Below are 22,995 nucleotides of genomic sequence, written 5' to 3'. Positions count from 1 at the left end.
AATCTATACTTAGAAAAGAAAAAACCCACCCTATAAGACTACAAAAAAAAAAAAAAAAACTTATTCACTTAATAAATAAATAGTTGCAGAATTTGTTTTTACCTGGGGACGAAAGAATTATTTTAACTTACTTGTATTTTAACAAAACTGAGAGATTTAAAACTAAATAACTTTATCAATTCTAAACCAAAACGTCGTCCCCTAACAAATTATTGTAGTACAACCTTTTCTAAAAAAAATAACATCTACATGTACGTATATACTATTTATTTTCATGGGTGGGTTTTTATTCTTCAACACCTACATAAAATCATTTCTGGCGTTTTTTGGACGAAGTTTTTCAAAAATATATTAACGATTTTTTTCCGCGATAAAATGTCACGTGACAAAACTCCCTACTTTATTTATCTCCAGGGATTCTCTAACTTTTCTTATCCTGTATTCTGGAATGACTGCCAAGGTTTTAGGATTCAGCCAATCAAAAGTACCACGGCATGTTCTAGAATGTTCCGTGGCTCCTGAACTCGACCATTATTGATTTTTACAGGCTCTTTGATGTTCCGCACTTCTTGAAATGATTTTCTTTTCGGTCTCACCAATATATATACTTCCGCATGAGCATTTAAGCTCGTAAACACCCGGAGTTCGGTGGTAGTTTTGTTTTGCTGTTGCATAGTATGTTATTTAAATTGGGAGGTGAAGTAAATATAACTCTGATGTTTTGTTTTTTAAACTCTCTTCGGAGTTTAGGGCCAATAATAGGTATCCAAGGTAGTTTAACAAACTGCTTATTTAATTGTTTAGATATAGTATTTTTTGAAACGCGGTCTAAGTAGTTTTTGGCTATTTTAATAAGATTACTTTTGTTATAGCCGTTTTCTAAAAATATATCTATGAGGAAATCAATTTCTTGTAAGAGGTGTTTTTGGGAGCAGATTTGTTTTGCTCTACAAAGAAACCCTTAAATTTATATCTTAAATTTATATATCCAATCACAAGTTAGATCTAATGATTATGAGTTAATTAATAATATAACAAATAAGTCTAAGAATTACCATTATTTTTTAAAAAAGACTGAAATGAAAGAAAAATACTATAAATTGCAAAATAATATCAATTATAAAATCAATTTTGAAAAAAATCTTCCTAATCGAATTTTAAAACCAGCTATACTAAATTTAACAAATATTAATCTGGATAAAGCAACTACTGAACTACTTAATCTTGGTCCAAAGTTTGTCCCATCACAAAAGAATATCCCTTATATGGACATCATCACTAATATTGAAACTTGCGTCTTAGAACTCGAACAACAAAATAAACAACAAAAAAAACAAACACAGACAGAGATTCTTCGACAAAACTCTTCGAAAATTCTAACTTGTTCTTTAAAACTAAAATTAAAAGATAATTTAACAAAACAACAACGCTTTTCTTTACAAAATCTAAAAAAGCATTCACACCTAAAGATATATCCATTTGACAAAGGAGCAGGTTTTGCTTTATTAAACGAAAATGAAGCAAAAGATAAATTAGAAGAACAAATAAAAAATAGTAAAGTTATTGATTACGATCCAACACCCACATTCACCACTAAATTTCAAAAACTGTTATGTAAATTAAGGAAACAGAGTAAGTTAGACAATGCCACTTACTTTAAAATGTATACATCAGATTGCGTTCCACCTAGAATCTATGGAATGGTTAAAGCTCACAAACCAGAAAAAAACTACCCAGTGCGTCCTGTTGTTTCCACTATTAACACACCACCTTATGGAACATCAGAGTATCTGGTTAAAATCATTCAACCAATATTAAATAAAAATACAACTCGACTAATTAATTCAAGTAGTTTTCTCAATGATGCTAAAGAATGGAAGATAGACCCTAATGAAATTCAAGTTTTATTTGATGAGGTAAATTTATATCCATTTGTACCGATCGATTAAGCAACACCGGTTATTATTAGCATATTGAACAATGGTTTAGAGGATTTAAAAACTAGGACTAAATTAACTCTTTTAGATATACACCAATTAATTGAACTTTCACTAAGCAAGTGTTACTTTTTATATGAAGGTAAAATCCGAGTTTTACCTAATTCAGGTTCAATTGCTTTATCGTTAATGGTAGTCATGGCTGAAGCAATTTTGCAAAATATAGAAAAAAAAGCCCTTAATATAGCCTTTGTTAATTCATTCCAGCCAATAACTTACAAAAGATATGTAGACGATACCCATGCTCGCTTCGACTCGAAAGAAAAACAAGAACTGTTCCTAAAAACTTTAAATGAACAAAACCCCTCCATAAAATATACTGTTGAACTTGAAAACGGAAAAAAACAACTTAACTTTTTAGATATATCTATTACAAAGTCAATGAACGGATTTTATGAATTTCAAATACACCGTAAGGATGCGATAACCAATGTTCAAATAAAACCGAACTCTAACATCAACCCAGCATAATTACTGGCGTCTTCAAAGGGTTTCTTTGTAGAGCAAAACAAATCTGCTCCCAAAAACACCTCTTACAAGAAATTGATTTCCTCATAGATATATTTTTAGAAAACGGCTATAACAAAAGTAATCTTATTAAAATAGCCAAAAACTACTTAGACCGCGTTTCAAAAAATACTATATCTAAACAATTAAATAAGCAGTTTGTTAAACTACCTTGGATACCTATTATTGGCCCTAAACTCCGAAGAGAGTTTAAAAAACAAAACATCAGAGTTATATTTACTTCACCTCCCAATTTAAATAACATACTATGCAACAGCAAAACAAAACTACCACCGAACTCCGGGTGTTTACGAGCTTAAATGCTCATGCGGAAGTATATATATTGGTGAGACCGAAAAGAAAATCATTTCAAGAAGTGCGGAACATCAAAGAGCCTGTAAAAATCAATAATGGTCGAGTTCAGGAGCCACGGAACATTCTAGAACATGCCGTGGTACTTTTGATTGGCTGAATCCTAAAACCTTGGCAGTCATTCCAGAATACAGGATAAGAAAAGTTAGAGAATCCCTGGAGATAAATAAAGCAAGAATTCGACACGAGATAGGTATTGGGCAAACTGTTCTAAATAGAGATGACGGGGATAGTGTGAAAACAAAACCTTGGGGACCAATTTTGACAAAAATTTAACTGACGTCACTATTTTATTATTTGATTGGTTTTTATGTTTTATGCTTTTTAATGTCTTCTATTTTAAACGGTTGGTTTTATGTTGTTTTGTAACGTTTTTTTCATTACGTGATGACGCTGACCACAATAGGTCAACGAAATATTGTAAATATATTATTATATCTAAAATATATTTAAAAAAATAGTCATAGGGAAAGGCGCCTATGATGGCATACTTAACTTTGAAGCTTCATTATTCAGTATCCTGAAGACCAATAATAAAAGTTTTGATATGGATACATTCCTTGTTACATCTAGAACAATAATTACTCTGGGAGTTTTCATCAGATTTATTTTTTTTATAAGTTATTCTTATTGCAAAAAAAAGCACAAGTATGCCATCATAGGCAACCACTGCTGCTATGATGGCATAGGGGAGGATGGGGCTAGTTAGGATCGAGGGTAACTTAATGATTTCATTTAACCTTAGAGTCTTCCCTCAGAAAAGCCAGAAATTACTCGAAACCATTCTAATTTTCCATTTCATGCTACACACCAGCATTGTAAAATTTTGCGCATGCGCATAAGATATATTGCGTTTTACGTATTTTTTGGACCAAAAATAAATTTTGGAGCATCGCTTTCTTTTAACTTTACTTAAAAATAAGTTTTTCTTATAAAAAAAAAAGGTTTTCCCAACTCGTCAATATTTCAACACCCCCAACTCGTCAGTATGCCATTATGGATAAAAGTCATCATTTTCATTAAAACAAGCTGTGTCTGCTTTGTTTAAAAGGTAAAATTAAAGTAACTATTCCACTAAATGCACAAAACTTGAATATAAAATGCATGAAAATTTCATTTCTGCACAGTTAATAGTTAAATCACAATCTTAAATATATGAAGGAAATAAAACTACAACAGCACATCCCAAAATCGATTTTTGTTGATCATAAAAACAATACTAGTGCACAAGGGACGTTTTTTCACTAAAACTAATGTAAAGTCAGTATAATCATGTCGGTCTAATCATTTTTTTACCAAAACCAATTTTAATGGAAATATGACCGGTATGCCATCATAGGCGCTTTTCCCCTTTTTTATCAAAATCAATTTATATATATATATATATATATATATATATATATATATATATATATATATATATATATATATATATATATATATATATACATATACATATATATATATATATATATACATATACATATATATATATATATATATATATATATATATATATATATATATATATATATATATATATATATATATATATATATATATTTATATATATTTATATATATATATTTTTTTTTGAATGTAGAAATCAATTTATATATATATATATATATATATATATATATATATATATACATATACATATATATATATATATATATATATATATATATATATATATATATATATATATATATATATATATATATACATATACATATATATATATATATATATATATATATATATATGTATATGTATATATATATATATATATATATATATATATATATATATATATATATATATATACATATACATATATATATATATATATATATATATATATATATATATATATACATATACATATATATATATATATATATATATATATATATATATATATATATATATATATATATATATATATATATATATATATATATATATATTTATATATATATATATTTTTTTTTGAATGTAGACCATTATGTATGAGAGTAGGTAAATTATCATTTTATGAACATCAATAAACACGAGTTTCTCTCGGTACTAAATTTATTTTTTAAAAGAAATTTTCGCTGGATTGTTGTGACCAGCGTCTTCAGCTTAAAGGTTTTTTTTTTTTTTTTCTATTTTATTTTTAAAACGGCAGTTCTGTTTTATGTCAATGGGATGGTTTCATCTTTTTTTGACGTAAGTGCATCATAAATGGTGTCCAAAATTTTGTTGAAACACATTGTACCTCATCTAAATTGATACCGTTTTGTTGAGGGGCACATTGATGGTACTGTATTTCAAGTGCCTCACGAACTTTCCTATCAAACTTTTTAGCATCAACTTTTAGAGTTCTGCAACTGTCCCAGTTAATTTGTTGTGTACAATGTCTCATATGTGTGGCTAATGCAGATCGTTCTGTTTTATTTCCAATTGTACTGTTTTTGTGTTTTGCATGCGTGTTTTTATTTGCATTTTTGTTTCACCTATTTACTTTTTGCTACAACGACATTTAATTAGGTAGAATCCTGGGTGGCTGTTCACTTGTAGTTTGGATTTATTTCACGTACTGGTGATGTTTTCAATGTTTTTAGTAGTTATTAGTGATTTTTTGTTATTTCGTTTTATTTCTTTTATGATTTAAATGAGATTGGACTGTTTGTCGCCATTTTTGACAAATACTTGAATAAGGAATTTCAGTTCATTATCTATATGATTCTGACTGCATGCATTAAATGCTCTATGTACGAAACCCTTGAATACTCCATTTAAAGATTGCGAGTCATGATTTGATGTTGTCTTAACTTGAATGTTAGTAATTACATTTTTTCTTTGTATTTATAAATTCATATTTACCATTTTTATTATTTATTATGCGTATGTCTAGAAAATGTAGTGTTTTTTTGTCATTTTTAAATTCGATAGTATATTGTATTTTTGGATGCTGTTTATTAAGTATTGTTTTAAATTGATCAGCCTGGGCAATGTTAGGGACTCTAGCATGACTGTCATCTTTGTATCTATAAAATGACTTTAAATCAATAAGTGGGTTGTTTTTCAGCGCTGTATTAAGTGCTCTATTTCAAGATGTTGAAGAAAAGATTCAGCTGAAACTACTTAAACGAAAAATCTATCGGACCTGAATTTTTAAGTTCATGCACTTCATTGTTCCATATAAAGTATGGTTGGTATAAACATAGTTCTATCAGAACTTTTATTTCTTTCAAATTTAATTTTGTTGCTTTTTTAAAATTATTGCTCACCTCCAATAAACTTATGAGTACTTTAGTCGCTTCTTTAAGAGGAATTGATAATCCAGAGAAAATTTCTTTTAAAAAATAAATTTAGTATCGAGTGAAACTCGTGCTTATTGATAAAATAATAATAATAATTATAATAATAATAATAATAATAATAATAATAATAATAATAATAATAATATATATATATATATATATATATATATATATATATATATATATATATATATATATATATATATATATATATATATATATATATATATATATATATATATATATATATAAACAAGGGGTTTGTCAATAAATTTGTCTTCTTTTTGCCCCACCCTTGTATTTACATTTTTTTTATAAATCTAATTATGTAAACTTTTCTTAATGGCAATATATATAATACTAATAATAATAATTGTAATAAATATAATAGCATTAATAATAACAAAGTTGTTGAACTTGCATGTTGAACTTGATCGCCTAGAGCGTTGTTTATCAGAAAGGTTAAAGTAATTTGTTTAAATTTTTTGTACCATCTTCGGCATATCCTATCCATATACATATGTATATATATATATATGTATATATATATATATATATATATATATATATATATATATATGTATATATATATATATATATATATATATATATATATATATATATATATATATATATATATATACATATATATATATACATATGTATATATATATATATATATATATATATGCATATATATATATATATATATATATACATATATATATATTTATATATATATATATATATATATATATATATATATATATATATATATATATATATATATATATATATTGATAAAGAAAAAAAAACGCAAATATCTTAGAAAGGTTGCAGCTAAAAAGTGTTTATGATAATACAGTGAACAAAATGAGACCTGAATCAGGTTTTTACATTAAACCATTTTCAATTTATAAAGAAAAAACTATAAATTTTTTCAAAATATCTTAACTTTTTTTTCTTCATTATATATATATATATATATATATATATTTAATATAGGACAAAGAGATGAAGGATATGACAATTGTTCTAATAACTTTTTGCATAATTGGGATATTTTTAAATGGATTTGCATTAATGATCCTAATTACGTTTAAAACTGGTTACGATTTAACACAGCGATATATATTATTACAGCTTTGCTTCAGTGACTTGGGATTGAGTATTATTGTTGCTGTTGAAGTATTACTATTTTATTTTGCAAACTATTTGAATGCTAAATATATTTTAAATAATATCATAGTTATAAAGGTAATAAAGAGAGTTATTGTTACAGTGTTTTACTACTCAACATTTTGGTTAGTGTTAGACAGGTTTTTGCATATTAAACTAAACATTAAATACGTCGTTTACTGTTCAAAAAAAAAAATTTTAATAACAGCATTAGCTTTATGGGTTATAGCAACAGTGTTTGGATGTCTAACAAGAATTTATGTCAAGGAATACGATATAACTATAATTGCATGCTACGATATAGTTATAATTATTTTTTCAACCTTCGTTTATGCATACGCTTTAATAATTTATCAGAAACAAAAAGCCATCGTTCGTTCAAACCGGCACGGCAAAGGAATATTCAAAGGGTTGTTACTGACAAGTATTATATTAACAATATTTTTTGCAATGTTTGCTTTACCTGACATATTATATGCAATTAATCAGTACAGTCGTTTTATTAATGAAAATTTATATTGGTATACCGATCTAACATTTCCTCTTTCTTTTTGGACTGATGCAATTATCTACATATTTTCTTCTCCGCGAGTTAGACGTTTACTAAAAAACAAATTCAAACGTAAACAAGACCAGAATAGTACACTATCAAGAAATACTATGATTAATTTTAGCACTTTAAACAACAAGACAAATTCGTTAATGAAAAGTTCATGCGTTAACTCATTAGTTACGATACCAGAAGAAAACAAATAATAGCGAACATGTAATAGCGAACACAAACCAGTTACTTTTAATCGAAAATACTTTCAAATGTTTTTTACAACAAACACATTGGCTCTTTATTAATTAGTCTTTTAACTATATACAACCTCAAACAATGTATATTAAAGAAAATAACCATAAAAAATAACTGCTTTAGTAGTGTAATTTTCAAATAAAGTTTTACCTAAAATAAAATTTAGATTATAAACCGTTTGCTGCGGCGGATGCAAGATTTTTTTATGGATAATATCTAATTTTTAATGCAACTTCCTGCAGTGAGTAAAGGGAATGGGTAGAATGGATGGGATGCAATCTCTAGCCATCAGGGAAAAAGAGTATTACTTATAGCTTATTTATTGATTTTTTTTTAAATTTATTTATTAATTTTTTCTTCTTTAGGTATACCATATAAAGATACATTTATTATCGGATATATATATATATATATATATATATATATATATATATATATATATATATATATATATATATATATATATATATATATATATATATTTATATATGTATATATATATAAAATTATTACGTACCAGATAGATAAAAATACATTAATATAATAGTGGTACATTAATATAATATTGATACAAACTTTAATATATATTTTGGTGTAATAACTATTATATATATATATATTTTTTTTTTCCAAACTATAATACCTAAAAAAAATACCTAAAATCAAAGAAGATTTAGCATTTTTGAGAATAAAACTCCAAAAAAAAAATCATTTCGCAGATTCCCTAAACAGCGCCATTTGGCGTATATCTATTTCTATTTAAAAAGTAAATTTAGTAATAATTTTTTTGTAATTAGCTTTGAAATTAATATTTCTACTGAGTTTTTTTTTTTTTTAAATGTCTTTTTTTTAATATCTTTTTTTTAATTTTTTTCTTTTTTTTTAATTTACTGCAATTATTTTTACCAACCATGAATATGCAACCTTTCATGGCGTTTAAACGACGATATTCCATTTAAGTCTTTTAATTTTTGATTTCTCAAGCTTTTCCATTATTTTAGGCCATGTGACACAATTTCAGTTACTTATCCTAAACAAACTTATTGCAAATGTTCCCATGACATTTTTGTTCATTATTTCGACATTTATACTTGTTATCCAAGCAGATATGTGACGTTGGGGAACTGTTCTGTGCTTGTTTTACTTAATGCTTCCAGCATTGAATGTGGTCAAACTGAAGACCTTTCCTAGATCCGTTCCTTCAACTCAGACCGAAGAGCCGAAGGTGTTAGTAGATCCTTAGACCAAAACCTTATATTTGCACATAGCTCTGGCAACTTCTTCTAAGGTTTTTCTACGGCAACGTTTAAGAAGCAGTAATCTTCAAGCCTGGAACTTAGGATGTTAGATCTATTGGTCGGTGTGTCAGTAAGCCTAGGAATAGTTTCCTCAGTACCAATTGTGTTTGCCAAATCTTTAGTTTCTTTAAACCAATCATTAAAGTCACTTTCAATAGTACTTAGGATAGAAACTAGCTTTGCAATGACGCAATCAATTAACATGTTTGCATCGTAGATTTCCTGATCACATCTTTTAAGCTTTAAAGACGGCTGTTTAATAGGTTCTCGAGCATTTTTGGTAGTGCAAAATGCCTCAATATACTTTGATATTTTCAGAGATGCAAGTAAACATTGCCCTTGGACTCGTTTCACGGCTGCAATCCTAGCTCTCAAATTCCTCTTTGTCATATATTTTCCTCTCAATTTCACCTTCGTCAGACGAGTCAATAAAAATTAAAACAAGGAGTGTTAAAGATTTTAGTTTTTTTTTTACCACCTTACTCATTTTACCATAAATCCACCCTACTCATTTTGCCTAAGGTTAGCCTTCCATTTCTGGATTATTTCTTTCCTTAAGAAGCATTTTATGTACAGTATTTTTAATTTTATCAAATTTATAACTTCATTCTGGATTATTTCCTTGATTTAATCGGCAATTAAGAACAATTTTGAAAATCTGAAAATTTATCATTGAATTTAAAATTTATCAATGAATATAGTTGAAAATAGTTCAAAAAATTTCATCAACTTGTTGCTCTCACGTTTGGGGCAGGCTCCAATCATCGCAATTTTTTGCAAAGCATCTTTATTTGACATAAATATAAACATATAAATGTTTGGAGTTTGCTTCATGTCTAGAAGTTAGATATCTCGAAGGCCAAAAAATACTGGCGCCACCCCAGGGCTATGGTACAATCTGAAGTTCCAGTTTTAACTACTATCTGTCAAGAACTTCCTGCCTTGGCTACTGGTTGTAATAATAATAATATTAATAATAATAATAATAATTGTGATTTTTATATAAATTTTGATTGTGATACTTTACTTTTATTCACATGCAAAAGCAGATATTACTGAGCGTCTTGAACCGTTAACTCTAGGACTTTCAAAAGTCAACAAGCAGGTGTAGCAAAAGCCCACAAATAATTTATGAAGAATTTTGAAGCGTACATAAATATTGGAGGTTTTAAAAAAAAGGAAGGACGCGCATCTTGAAAGGTACACCAAAATAAGACAAGGTTGCGAGAATCACAGTAGCCAGTCAAAATCTGGATGGGTTTGCTAAAAAAAGGTATACTCTCGGCTTGCTCATCGACTTGTCAAAAGCTTTTGACACGTATTTTCATATTACGTTAACTAAAAAACAAAATTTCTAAAACTGTAGGCATTATGCATAAAACAAAATACCTACTAAGTAAAAAATGTTTAATAGATTTATATTACTCTTTTATCCATAGCTACATAGGCTATTGTAATTTTGCTTGGGCAAGCACTTGCCCATCGCCATTGAAAAATATATATATTAAACAAAAACAAGCCAGTAGAATTATATGTAATGTGCATAAATACGCCCACTCCAAACCTGTTCCAAAACTTGTTACTCATGTTAAAATATTAAAATGAGATGCTTCCGAAATCTTTTAATAACCGATTTCTAAAAATTAATCATAAATACTTAACGAGGTGCTCTATCCATAACTTTAATTTAATCAGATGTTTTAATTTAACTCTTAAAACATATGATTAATCAATTTCATGTAGAGGACCTCGTCTGTTGAACATAGTTCTTAATGAAAATATGAAAAGTATAACTTTAATAAATTGTTTTAAAAATATAGTTAAACAGTATTTACTTGAATTAACAGACGCAAACATATTTTTGTATTTTTAAGTAAAAAAAAAAAAAGGTTGAGTGAACAACAGTGTTAATGTGTTTAAGACAAAAAATTCCAGTTATTCTCAGCATTTAGTTAAATATAACTCTTTCATATTTACTATCATATCCTTAGTTTCTGAAGTTCTACAAATTTTAAATTTAAATCTTCAAGCTTTTGTGAGCATACTTCCGAAAGATTTGAGCTAGTGCTGTCATTAATGGTAAGGAATCCAGCAAAATATTAATTGATTTCTACTGGTCTAGTAACAGAGTTGAATATACGATAAGGCTACCCAGACGTATTGATAGTATTTTAAGGAATAGTTTTTATACCTATATATGTAAATGCTTTCTGACAAAAGATATCGTAAAATCGTGATTGGTCATCCTAATAAACAAATTTAACAAAAAACTATTACTTAAAATACTATAAATGCGTCTGGGGAGCCTTTTTTTGAAGATGCCTTTATAGACCCATATGACCCCATGCAGTGGGGTAATGGGAGTTTACATAAAATTTGGGTACTTTCGCTTTAAAACACTGCTGCTTATGAGAAATCTGACATAATACTTTATGCAAGCACTTTTTTAAAAGTATATATATAAGGTTTCAGTTCAAAAAGTATTCTTAAGATATTTTTATTGAAAAAAATACTGCCGCACGGGCTCGCATTTTTTATGCATAATAAGAACAAAAATAGAATCGTTTTTTTAAATTAGAAATATAATTATTAAAAATTTGAAACTTTATAGACACTTAAATTAGACAATTTTTATTGTTTTGGAAGTGGCAGTTGTCTGGCTTTCATTTGAGCAAATTTAAGCCTCTTCTCTCTCATATTTAACGACTTAGTTATTTTGCTCTCATTAAAAGTAATCTGAAAAGTGAAAGAATTTTTTCTTGAATTTTGATCTAGAATTAAGAAACTTGGTTTGCTTCAACTTTGTCAAAGAACTTTTTTTTTCTTGCTGATCCTTTCAGCTGACAGATCGGTAAGTTTAAATGTTAGATCCAAAGTTTTGGCCAAAACTTGTGCTATCCAAGAAGGCAAACGTTGTCCGGGGAACGTCCCCGCTGGGATTGTAACGTACTCATCAAATTTAGTCTGATTGTAACTGGATTCCAAAAATGCTGCATGGGATTTTAATGTACTTGCCCGCTGGGATTGTAACGTACCCATCAAATTTAGTTTGATTGTAACTGGATTCCAAAAATGCTTCAGGGGATTTTAATGCTTCAATGGAAATTTTGACATTAGATGAACTTGACTGCATAACTTTGTTTGTGTAGTTTATTTCGTTCAATATATCATGCTAAATAACAATTCCAAATATGAATTCCAAAGTATCAATTTTAGCAGCAATAGATTTGGCTGATACTTTGGTGGTTCCATTACTATCACTTTTAGCAACTTCGCGCAGCGCTTGATAAATTTGTTGCATATTTTCTTTGATTGCTTTCACAGCTCTTATGTGACTCTTTCATCTTGTATCACTTATTTAACTTGATTAAATGAAATTTTACTGTTTGTGATGAGCACTTTAATTCTAAAATATTCCAACGTTTTGAGGAGCCAGAAAAAAGTTACAAAGACTCTGAATAATTCCAAAAAATGTCACAATTTCCAATCCCATTTTTACAGAATCTACAACAACAAGATTAGGTAAATGTGCAAGAGAAAAAGAGTGTTTGCTTATTTCTATTTAACAATTTTTTGCTCCGATTCATGATCTGTAAAATTAAATTTTGTTTATATATGTTTCTTAATTTATAAAATATATTATGTAAAAAAAATCAGGAATATTTCAAAAATTTACAAACCTGTAATATCGTCAAAAATAATAAAGTTTTAAAAACTCTCTCAGATGTCGACCACCACAGAACTGTTACGTTTTTCTATGACTAGATATTGTATGATAAGAGTTACTTGTTACTGATGACTGGCATCTGGTGGATCAATAATGGAGTAGTATTTGACTTTCTAAATTTTTTTAAGGATTTTCTCACTAGTAGCACAAGTCACTAGCTAAATGATTTCTTTTTTCGTTAATTTTGCCTAAGTAATGCGTTTGTTTGAGTTTTCCACTGCTTTGGAAACATGATATTCCATATTTGGGTCAAATTCTGCAGTAAGTTCAATTACTTTTAGGAAATTTTCATTGCTTTCTTTATACATTTTGTCAGATGATCCTCCAAATGCATACGAGGATCATTTGACAAAATAATAAAAATATTATCCCATCAATCAATTTCATTCAAAAATTGCTTCTCCGTTTAACAATCAACAGTTTTTGAACTTCAAGTCTTCTTTTCAACTCGATCAATTTATTAGAGATTTCGATATAATCAATACTAACTTCATGCCTTAATAGATTTTGTGATAAATGTTTTCAGTTAGCATATCTTTTTCTTGCAAGGGAAATACCTGTTTTATTAAATAGTTTACAACAGAAACAAAATATTTTATTCATTTTTTCTAAGCAAATTATCCATGATCTAGGATGACTTTCACTGTTCGAAAATTTTCGCCAAAAAAAACTTGAGCTGAACGAACGATTACCGCATTTTTGGGGTAGCTGTTTGATTGAAGGTTTAGAGGACCCTTTGCAACTACTTCTTGAATATCATGGTTTGTAAGAGTCTGAGGCCAATCGTAAATTTCTTCCCAGTTCAAAAGAGAGCACGCTAGTTTAATTTGCAATAAAAGTGTTTTGAAGTTGGCTTACCGTCGATGGCTTCTCAGTTTAGCTCGATTCTCTGTTTTAGCTCAAATTTTCACCTTCCATCTCAACTTCATGTTCTCTGATTTTGTTTAAATTGGTTTCATATATCAAAGTATTCATCTCAGCATCATTCTTGAAGCTATATGATGTTTCTGAACTAAAAAATTGAGATTAGTTTAGTTTTTATTACGTCCTTCCTATTTCTTTAGCCGTTTCAGATGATAATTAAAACCTGAAAACTTTTTTCTTTTATCCATTTTCTGGAAATTTAATGATTATAAAAATTATATAGAGTTTCTCAACGCTAAATAATATTTCTTATTAAAAGCCACGTTTGACTATATTTAATTATTTTCTAATTATTGTTAAGCTTACTAATATAAAAAATAAAATAAATTAAAATCAAGAACATATAATAACAACTAATCATATAAGTATATTAATTGGAATAATAAAGTTATTATGATAATATTGAAAATAACATTGTGGTATGATAATATTGAAACAAACATTAAAAACCCGCCAAATTTAAGAAACAAATTCTATTGGTACTAAAATATGGTGAATAAGCAAAAAAGAATTCTGGAATTTTTTATATAGAAACTTTTATAAGAAAAATGTTAACAAAAATTAAATATTAAAATATCGACGTAATTTAAAACGTACATAAATAATGGTCAAATGTTATTAGAACGAGTATTTTTTTGGGCAATTATTTACGTTTGATCTTAAAATTTACCAACAGTAAAATGAAAAACATTCGTTCAGAACGGAACTTAGCTCTTCGCGGCACGGTGGTTCGATTGTTTCAATTGATTGTATATATGCACACATAAATCGATTGTATATATACATTGTTTTTTTTTCTCAAAGTTAGAAATAGGTAAAAATAGACTCAGATTACTTCATACGTTAACTTTTGTTTTTTTTTCTAGTTTTATTTATCATTACTTTAATAAAGATAAAAATATTTATGAGAACAAGTCATTTTGGAAAATTGGCTGTGTTATACTGTGCAGATGCACTGACAATAAGCCCTCGAATATTGCTATTACCAGTGCACCAATCATATTGCGATAATTTTATCACGCGGATATTTTAAACACTATTCAGTTCTGTTTATGTTTTTGTTCTTTTTACGTGAATTCTGAATTTATGTTGTACGTTTTAGTACTAAGAAGTTGGTTTCTAGAAGAGTAATAATTATATATATATATATATATATATATATATATATATATATATATATATATATATATATATATATATATATATATATATATATATATATATATATATATATATATATATATTATTATTATTATTATTATTATTATTACTATTAATATTATTATTATTAAAATGTGTAGTTTATGATGATATAGAGAATAGATATATTATGAAATATGTAGTTGTCAATCTTTGTAAAATTTCTAAATGTCTTTCAATGATCACAATTTAAAATATAAAAAACTGTACAAAAGTTTTTAAATTTCTTCATAAAATTTTCTAAAACTTAACTGTTTATTTATACTTTTAAGATATCTAAGAGAAAAATAAAATATACTAAATAGCTAGAGTCTGACTTTAACTGAATCCAAGTATTTTATGGTGATCATTATTCTGCATGTTGTAAGTTATGTCAGAAAATCTTTTTTAAAGTCAGTGGATATAGAACAAGGACACTAAGAAGTAATGTAATTATCAAACTTCATATGTCATTGTTTAAAGAAAGTAAGGACAATAAAGAAAAAAGGTAGATATTTTGCTAATGGTTTATTACACTGTTAAGAGAGAGGTTTTAAAAGCTGAAACTTCGTGGTTTTATATATGTTGAATCTAATAATTCTTTTGACATGATCAATCAAGATGTTTTTACATTCAAAAATTGCCAAAGGACTCAAACAAAGCAAAACAAAGTCCTAATGCACCATTCAACCTGGAATATTTTTATATTGAAGTTATTGTTATAGGATTTGAATTAAGCTCTTTTCAAATTTAAATTTAACGATTCTAGAATGCAACAATTTAAAAAAAGTCGATTGAGTTGGTTAATTATCATGACATTCTTATTTCTAAATTCGATATAAGATTTTTGACTTAAGTCTGATATCAAAAATGTATTAATCAATTTTTTTCAACTTTAGAAAGTATATTAGTCAGTTAAAAAATATTTTGATTAAAATTTTTTTATTTTTTAATAAAGAAGATAACAAAAAAAATTTAACATTATACCACTATAGTACCTTTTTTTTACTATATCGTAACTGTGAAGCTGAACACTTGATGAGAGCAATGTTTTTTTTTATAAAGAAAATTTGACAACTAAAATACTAAAAGTAAAAAATTTAAACAAAAAATATTTACCCCCCAAAAAAATTAAATAAGTTCTCATCATCCAAATAGCACAATATCAATTCTAGACAACCTTCATATAATGATAAACGCGGCCGTGGCGCAGTGGTTAGAACGCTTGCTATATAAGCAGGAGTTCCAGGATCGAAACGAGCTCAGGACATATTTTCGCGTCACGGTAAGGAGGGAGGCGTGAACTTCCTGGTTAAATGCACTTCCGCGGTGTTCTGTGACAAGACCGTTAGGACTTCTTGGGGCACCAAAAATATATAAAAAAAAATAAATAAAATAAACACTTCTTCAAAATTTCAATTAATTTGGATAAGAATTTTATAAGTTATGAACCACACCGGTTGAAAAATGTTGATTTTCAAAAAAAGCATTTAAAGATTTTTACAATAAAATCTAAATAATAAATTACAATGCATCTAAGTAAATTAAAACCAGCACCATAAGAATTTACTTCTTTTCACTAGTTTTGTCTTTAAAACGCTTTCTTCTATCAAGGTTAGGATTTTATATTTGTATCTCCATTCAGTATATTGCAAGCCTTTGAACAGTTCTGGCGTACGAAACATAGCAACTAGACTACTAGGCTAGACTACTAGGCTAAAAAACTAAACTCCAAAAATCTAAAAAAAAAAATTAATAATAGATTAATTTTTATTCCGAATTTATCATAGATAAATATAACGGGTTCGACCACAACTTATTCTAAATTATCCGATAAACCTTATTTAAAGGATGTTGCGTCTTCATGGTAGAATCTTTTAGTTAAATCAGACATTATTTTAGACATTATTCGTCTTATTTGCTCCTGTCCAACCTATAGCAGTAGAGATATAACCTTCAGTTATAATGTAAAAAAGAAGAAAGTACTTTCAACTTTCTCTTGTAGAGTTTGTGAATGGAGTTACTGAACCTACACTAGTAAAAGCTTGCGCAGATTCATTAATTCAAGGACTGTAATAGCATTTCGCAAAATAGACAAAGGTCTGTTTGTAATTAATAGAGTTTTTGGATTCATGAAAATGGTCCACCAATAGCCCAGCAACCTTTCATCACACACATGATGAAACTACTAAAGTTTATGAACCAGTTGCTTAAGTGGCATTTAAAAAAGCAGCTGTTGAACTGAAGGAAATGACGGGAAGATGAAGCTTTATCAGGTTATGTGTCATGGCAGAGGAGAGGGTTTTTATCATTAAATGGATTTGTATCGTCGTTTGTGTTAAATCAGGTAAATGTATTGATTATCGTGTTAAAAGTAAGCATTGCACCTTGTGTGATACTTGAGAGAATAAAAAAGACTCAAACACTATGCTTTTTGTGACATAAAAATCGCTAAGGATCATTTGGTTCTATGTATGTATATATATATATATATATATATATATATATATATATATATATATATATATATATATATATATATATATATATATATATATATGATCATTAATATATAAGTGTTTTAACTAATTTATTATTGCTCTGTACTTTAAGAACATTGAGTAATCTATTAGTAGAATACACTAACATAAAGATATGTATAATGCCCAAGGGAATTGTTGTGTTGTAATTATTAGTAATTAACCAATGAGAATCAACTAATTGTTAATTTTTGTCCAGAGATGAGAATGGAGTGTTGCAATTATTACAATATTAAAGATCGCGTATAAATACTGTTTTGAATTATAATGGCAGGAAACAAGTATAATTTTGCTTTTCGAGAACGTATTGTAAAAGATTACAAGAAAGGAGTCAAACAAAAATGAAATCGCAACGAAATACTCCACTAACAAGTCAATTGTATGTCGAATAATCAAACGATTTAATAAAGGTAGTCCTTTAGAAACGGAACATAAGGGCGGAAGACCACTCAAAACATGCCATTTTTTACCGATCGAAAAATCCTTTTGACAGCGCTAATGATACTATTAAAAAACTAAAACTTTCCGTGTCTCAAAATACAGTTTGTATACGGTTACAACTTTCAGGACTTTTGAGCTTTAGAACAGCAAAAAAACCTTTCATTTCTCAGAAGAATAGAAAAGCTAGAATTGAGTTTGCAAATTCTCATAGAGACTGGACTATAAGTGAATGGAATAGAGTACTCTGAAGCGATGAATCAAAGTACAATTAGAAAGGTCCTGATGGAAATTTAAAGGTACGTAGACCTAAAGGTAAACGCTTAGATCTTAAATACACAAGAGGAACAATCAAGCATGGTGGTGGAAAAAATGCAATGGTTTGGGGTTGTTTTTCTGGTTTTAGTGGAGATGGACCTATTTAACGAATAAATGGCATTATGGATCAGTATGTTTATGGTGATATTCTCAAGAAAAAAGTGGTTCCTCATACTGATAATAATATGCCTCTTTTATGGAAATTTCAACAAGAGAACGACCCCAAACACACCTCTTAACTCGTTAAAGAATGGTTTGAAACAAATCAAATTAAAGTAATGAAATGACCAGCTCAATTGCCTGATCTCAATCCGATTGAAAATTTATGGTACCATGTTGCACTCTCCCTAAAACACAAAGGACCCTTCAAAAACGCCGATTAGCTATATAAAGCTATTGAATCCAGGTGGAATGAAATTACACAAGAAAAAACTAATAAGCATGTAGAGTCTATGCCGAGAAGATGTTCCTTGATCCTAAAAAGTAAAGGATATGCCATTAACTATTGATATTAACATTTTTTAGGGTAGCTTTAAAAAAGTTGCTAATGTTTTGGAGGACCAAGTTTTCGCGTTAAAATACCAATACAAACAAAAATTCACGTTAATTTTTTTTCAAGTAGTCTTATTATGTTAAAATCTTTTTTCTTATATGTAACATTGACCATTTTTTTCATTTAAAGCGTCATTAAAAAAACAAAATTGCTGTAATAAGTAATTAAAGTAGGAAATTTTTTTTATTTTATTTGGTTGCTAATGTTTTGGAGGACAGCGTATATATAAATTATGTTAGTGTATTCTACAAACAGAGTGCTCAATATTCTTATTCAAGCTGGAATGAAGAGCATAATAACGGAGATTACGCCAAATCTAAAAAGTGCTGCATTTACTTCTGACCTTTGGACTTCTAGAGCTCAGGACAGCTACATCTCTTGGACTTTTCATGCTATTGACAAAAATTGGAGACTACATCACTTTTTTGGCACTACTTAAAGAAGCTACGGATACGTCGTCGGCAGAGTCTATTCCAACAATTAACACTGTCGCCGATTCTCTTTATTTAATCCATGACAAAATTGATCAATTTATTGAGACGGATGGAAATATGGCTACGGTGTCTTGTATGCAAAAAAACTTGAATAACTGCATTGAGAAAAGATTTCCTCTTTGTCACACTGGAAACTTATTGAGTGCTGCAGCAAACTACTTAAATCCTGCTTTAAAGGGACTTCACTTGAAGCTCATTAAAAAATTTCAAACAACAAAAGAATGGTTAGCCTCACAGGTTAAGGATAATGTTGAGTGCCAACCTGTTGCCAGAGTCCTTTTAGCAGATTTGTCCTTTAATTCAAAACTGAAGCGCAAGTTAAACGTCAGACTTGAAACACAAGAGCCAACATCTGAACTGAATCCTATTTTGAGCGAAATGTGCCAGTATGAATATCTCCCCGATGCCAAAAAAGACTTTCCGATTCTTGATTGGTGGAAATTGCATTCAAATACATTGCCTGAACTCTCTTCATTAGCTTGATAAATTTTAGCTATTCCAGCAAGTTCAACTACACTGTTGTAAAAAATGACCAAAAACTACTTTGAGCTGACCCGAGAAAACCGCTTTGACAGGGTGAAACTACAATGTTTCCTGACTCCAAAAATGTAAAATTTGAAATCTATATATTTCGTCCAAGAAAATAATTTTGATTTTTAGTTTTTAGTACTTTGCACAATAGGGCAAAATGACAGCTTTTCAAATTTTGCATTTTTACAGCATTCAAAAACTCTCCAAAATTAGCATTTATTACTCTAAAACATAACAGTCTATATAGCAAGTATAATTTGTATTTATTTTAACTCAGAAGATAAAATTTTACCTACAATTTCATGGTTGAGCTATATTATAAACATTTTGTTGTATCAAAATTGTAAATAAGCTAAAAATTCCGGGAATAGGCAGTGAACATGTTTATTTTAAGTTTTGCATCAAAATTGTAAACAAGCCGAAAATTCCGGGAATAGGCAGTGAACATGTTTGTTTTAAGTTTTTCATCAAAATTGTAAACAAGCTAAAAATTCCGGGAATTAGCAGTGAACATGTTTATTTAAAGTGTTTCACTTATCAGTTGTGTGAGAAAAATTTCAAAATGCCAAATTTTTCAAAAAATCATGAAGATTGTCGGAAATCTGTCTGTGTCTTGTGTCTGAAGAAGTGCTCTCGAGAGTTGACACAGTTCCTTGTTGAAAAGATCCTCAAGCATTACCATACAAGTCTTGATTTGACTGATACCAGAGTGCCAAGAGGCATTTGTGACTCATGTCGAACAATTCTTCGGAGAAAAGATGAAGGAAAAGATGTTAACCTGCCACCTTTGTTTCCTTTCTCATCTATAAAAGTTAGACCACCAACAAGAGATCAAGGTTGCAACTGTCTTATTTGTCAAGTTGGACATTTGAAGTTGAATGAGAAGAGCCCAGTGGACTATTCTAAACCTGTGGAAGATTGTACCCCTCAAAGATGTGGTGATTGTTTGAGTCTAGCTAGAAGAGGTCTGCCACATCAGTGCACTCCATTCACTTTTAGAGAGAATCTCAAGCAGCTAGCTACAGCTGATCCACTCACTGCAGAGCAAATAGCTACTCAAGTCATCTCTACTAAACCTTCCACACCTGGTGGTACTGTCAAAATATCGCATCCTAAAGGCGGCCCACCACTTAGAGTTAAAACAGGTGATACTTTTATATATACATATAAAGATGCCAGGTTCAGAGGGAATACCTTTAATTTTAAAACTTAAAATTACAAAAAGTGTTAATATAATTTCATTTTTAGGAAGCTCAAGTGCAAGAGCTCTTTTTCCTGAACCCAGCATCAAAACTGAAGATCTTGTACAAGTTCAGCTAAACACAGGACTGTCCAACCTTGGCATGAAGAAATTGGCATCAACCATCAACAGAGTCAGTGACACCAAGATTGTGGAGACTAGTTTTCTTGCTAAGTTTGAAGCCATTGGCAAACAGTTGTCTGAGTTTTTTACTCAAACCAGCATCCAAGTTTTATCAGAGAGTAACTCCACTGACTTTGTGGTTGTGCATTGCAAGGATCTTGCCGAGCTTTTGAATGAAGTCCTGCTTTCTCGAAGAGTTTTCCAGAATCATATTGTCAAGTTGGGAATTGATGGAGGTGGAGGATTTCTGAAAGTTTCTCTTGGCATCATGGAGTTGGATTCTCCAACATCCTTTGTGGCCTTCAGAGCCATGCACGTACACACCCTTGCTCTTGGTGCAACACAGAATCAAAGCATCTTTCTCAATCAGGATCTTTGAGGACACTAGGCTCACTTGTTGCCTGTTATCAAGAGTTTGCTAAGTCTGGTGGTGATATCAAAAAGGCAAGATCTTTTGGCAATGTAGTGCATGAGCCTTTGCAATCTGGTTCTGAAAACAAACTCATCTTGGAGCTCATACCACCAATGGAACTCCATCTTCTCCTTGGTGTGGTCAACCACATGTACAAAGCCATGACAGAAGTTTGGCCCAATGTTGTCAAGTGGCCCTCAGCTCTCCACATTCAACAAGAACCATACCATGGTGGGCAGTTTGCAGGGAATGCCTGTCACAAGCTTCTCAGCAATCTTGACCTCCTTCAAAGAATTGCAGAGACTGAGTCTGCTTTTCAAGTCTTTGGAATCATTGATGCCCTTCGAAAGTTTAAGTCTGTGGTGACAGCATGTTTTGGTATGGTTCTGGAGGATGACTTTTCTGAAAAAATTGATCGCTTCAGAGACTCATATTTGGCAACCATGATCATCAGTGTGACTCCAAAAGTTCATGCTGTTTTCTTCCATGTGAAGCAATTCATTGAGATCAAAAGGGCTCCCTTGGGGATCTTTAGTGAGCAGGCAACAGAATCAATGCATCATAATTTCAGCTCACATTGGCAGAGATACAAAAGAGACCGCAATCATCCTGAGTATGCAAAGAGGCTTCTTTCATGTGTTGTGGACTACAGCAGCAAGCATTTGTGAAGAATCAAATATTGAGAAGAATTTATTTTATGTACCATTTGCTCTTTATGTGTTTAGAATCAAGAGGTTGTTTTTGTGTTTTGGCTTAGAATAACTAAAAGAATTATTTAAGAAAGTTTCCATCTTGTTAATGAAAAACTATGTCAGAATAAACTATTATTCAAGTGAATTTTAGACAGTTATGTTTTGGAGTAATAAATGCTTATTTTGAAGAGTTTTTGAATGCTGTAAAAATGCAAAATTTGAAAAGCTGTCATTTCGCCCTATTGTGCAAAGGACTAAAAACTAAAAATCAAAATTATTTTCTCGGACGAAATAGTTAGATTTCAAATTTTACATTTTTGGAGTCGGGAAACATTGTAGTTTCACCCTGTCAAAGCGG

General features: G+C 29.1%; 1 protein-coding gene across 1 annotated transcript; it reads left to right on the top strand.

Moving 5' to 3' along the window:
• The first annotated feature begins 2,135 nt into the window (after window positions 1-2,135).
• Window positions 2,136-2,468, top strand: LOC136089904 (uncharacterized). The gene has a single exon (XM_065816003.1). It carries the CDS (start codon window positions 2,136-2,138, stop codon window positions 2,466-2,468), a length of 333 nt encoding a protein of 110 aa, XP_065672075.1.
• The last annotated feature ends 20,527 nt before the right edge of the window (window positions 2,469-22,995 follow it).

Source organism: Hydra vulgaris, chromosome 13, assembly GCF_038396675.1.
Source record: "Hydra vulgaris chromosome 13, alternate assembly HydraT2T_AEP".
In the NCBI taxonomy this organism is placed as follows: Eukaryota; Metazoa; Cnidaria; class Hydrozoa; order Anthoathecata; family Hydridae; genus Hydra; species Hydra vulgaris.
This window is presented reverse-complemented; position numbering and strand designations above follow the sequence as displayed.

Bases quoted from the DNA above. Each gene is read 5' to 3' on its own strand.
- LOC136089904 (XM_065816003.1), top strand. From the start codon at position 2,136: ATGGCTGAAGCAATTTTGCAAAATATAGAAAAAAAAGCCCTTAATATA.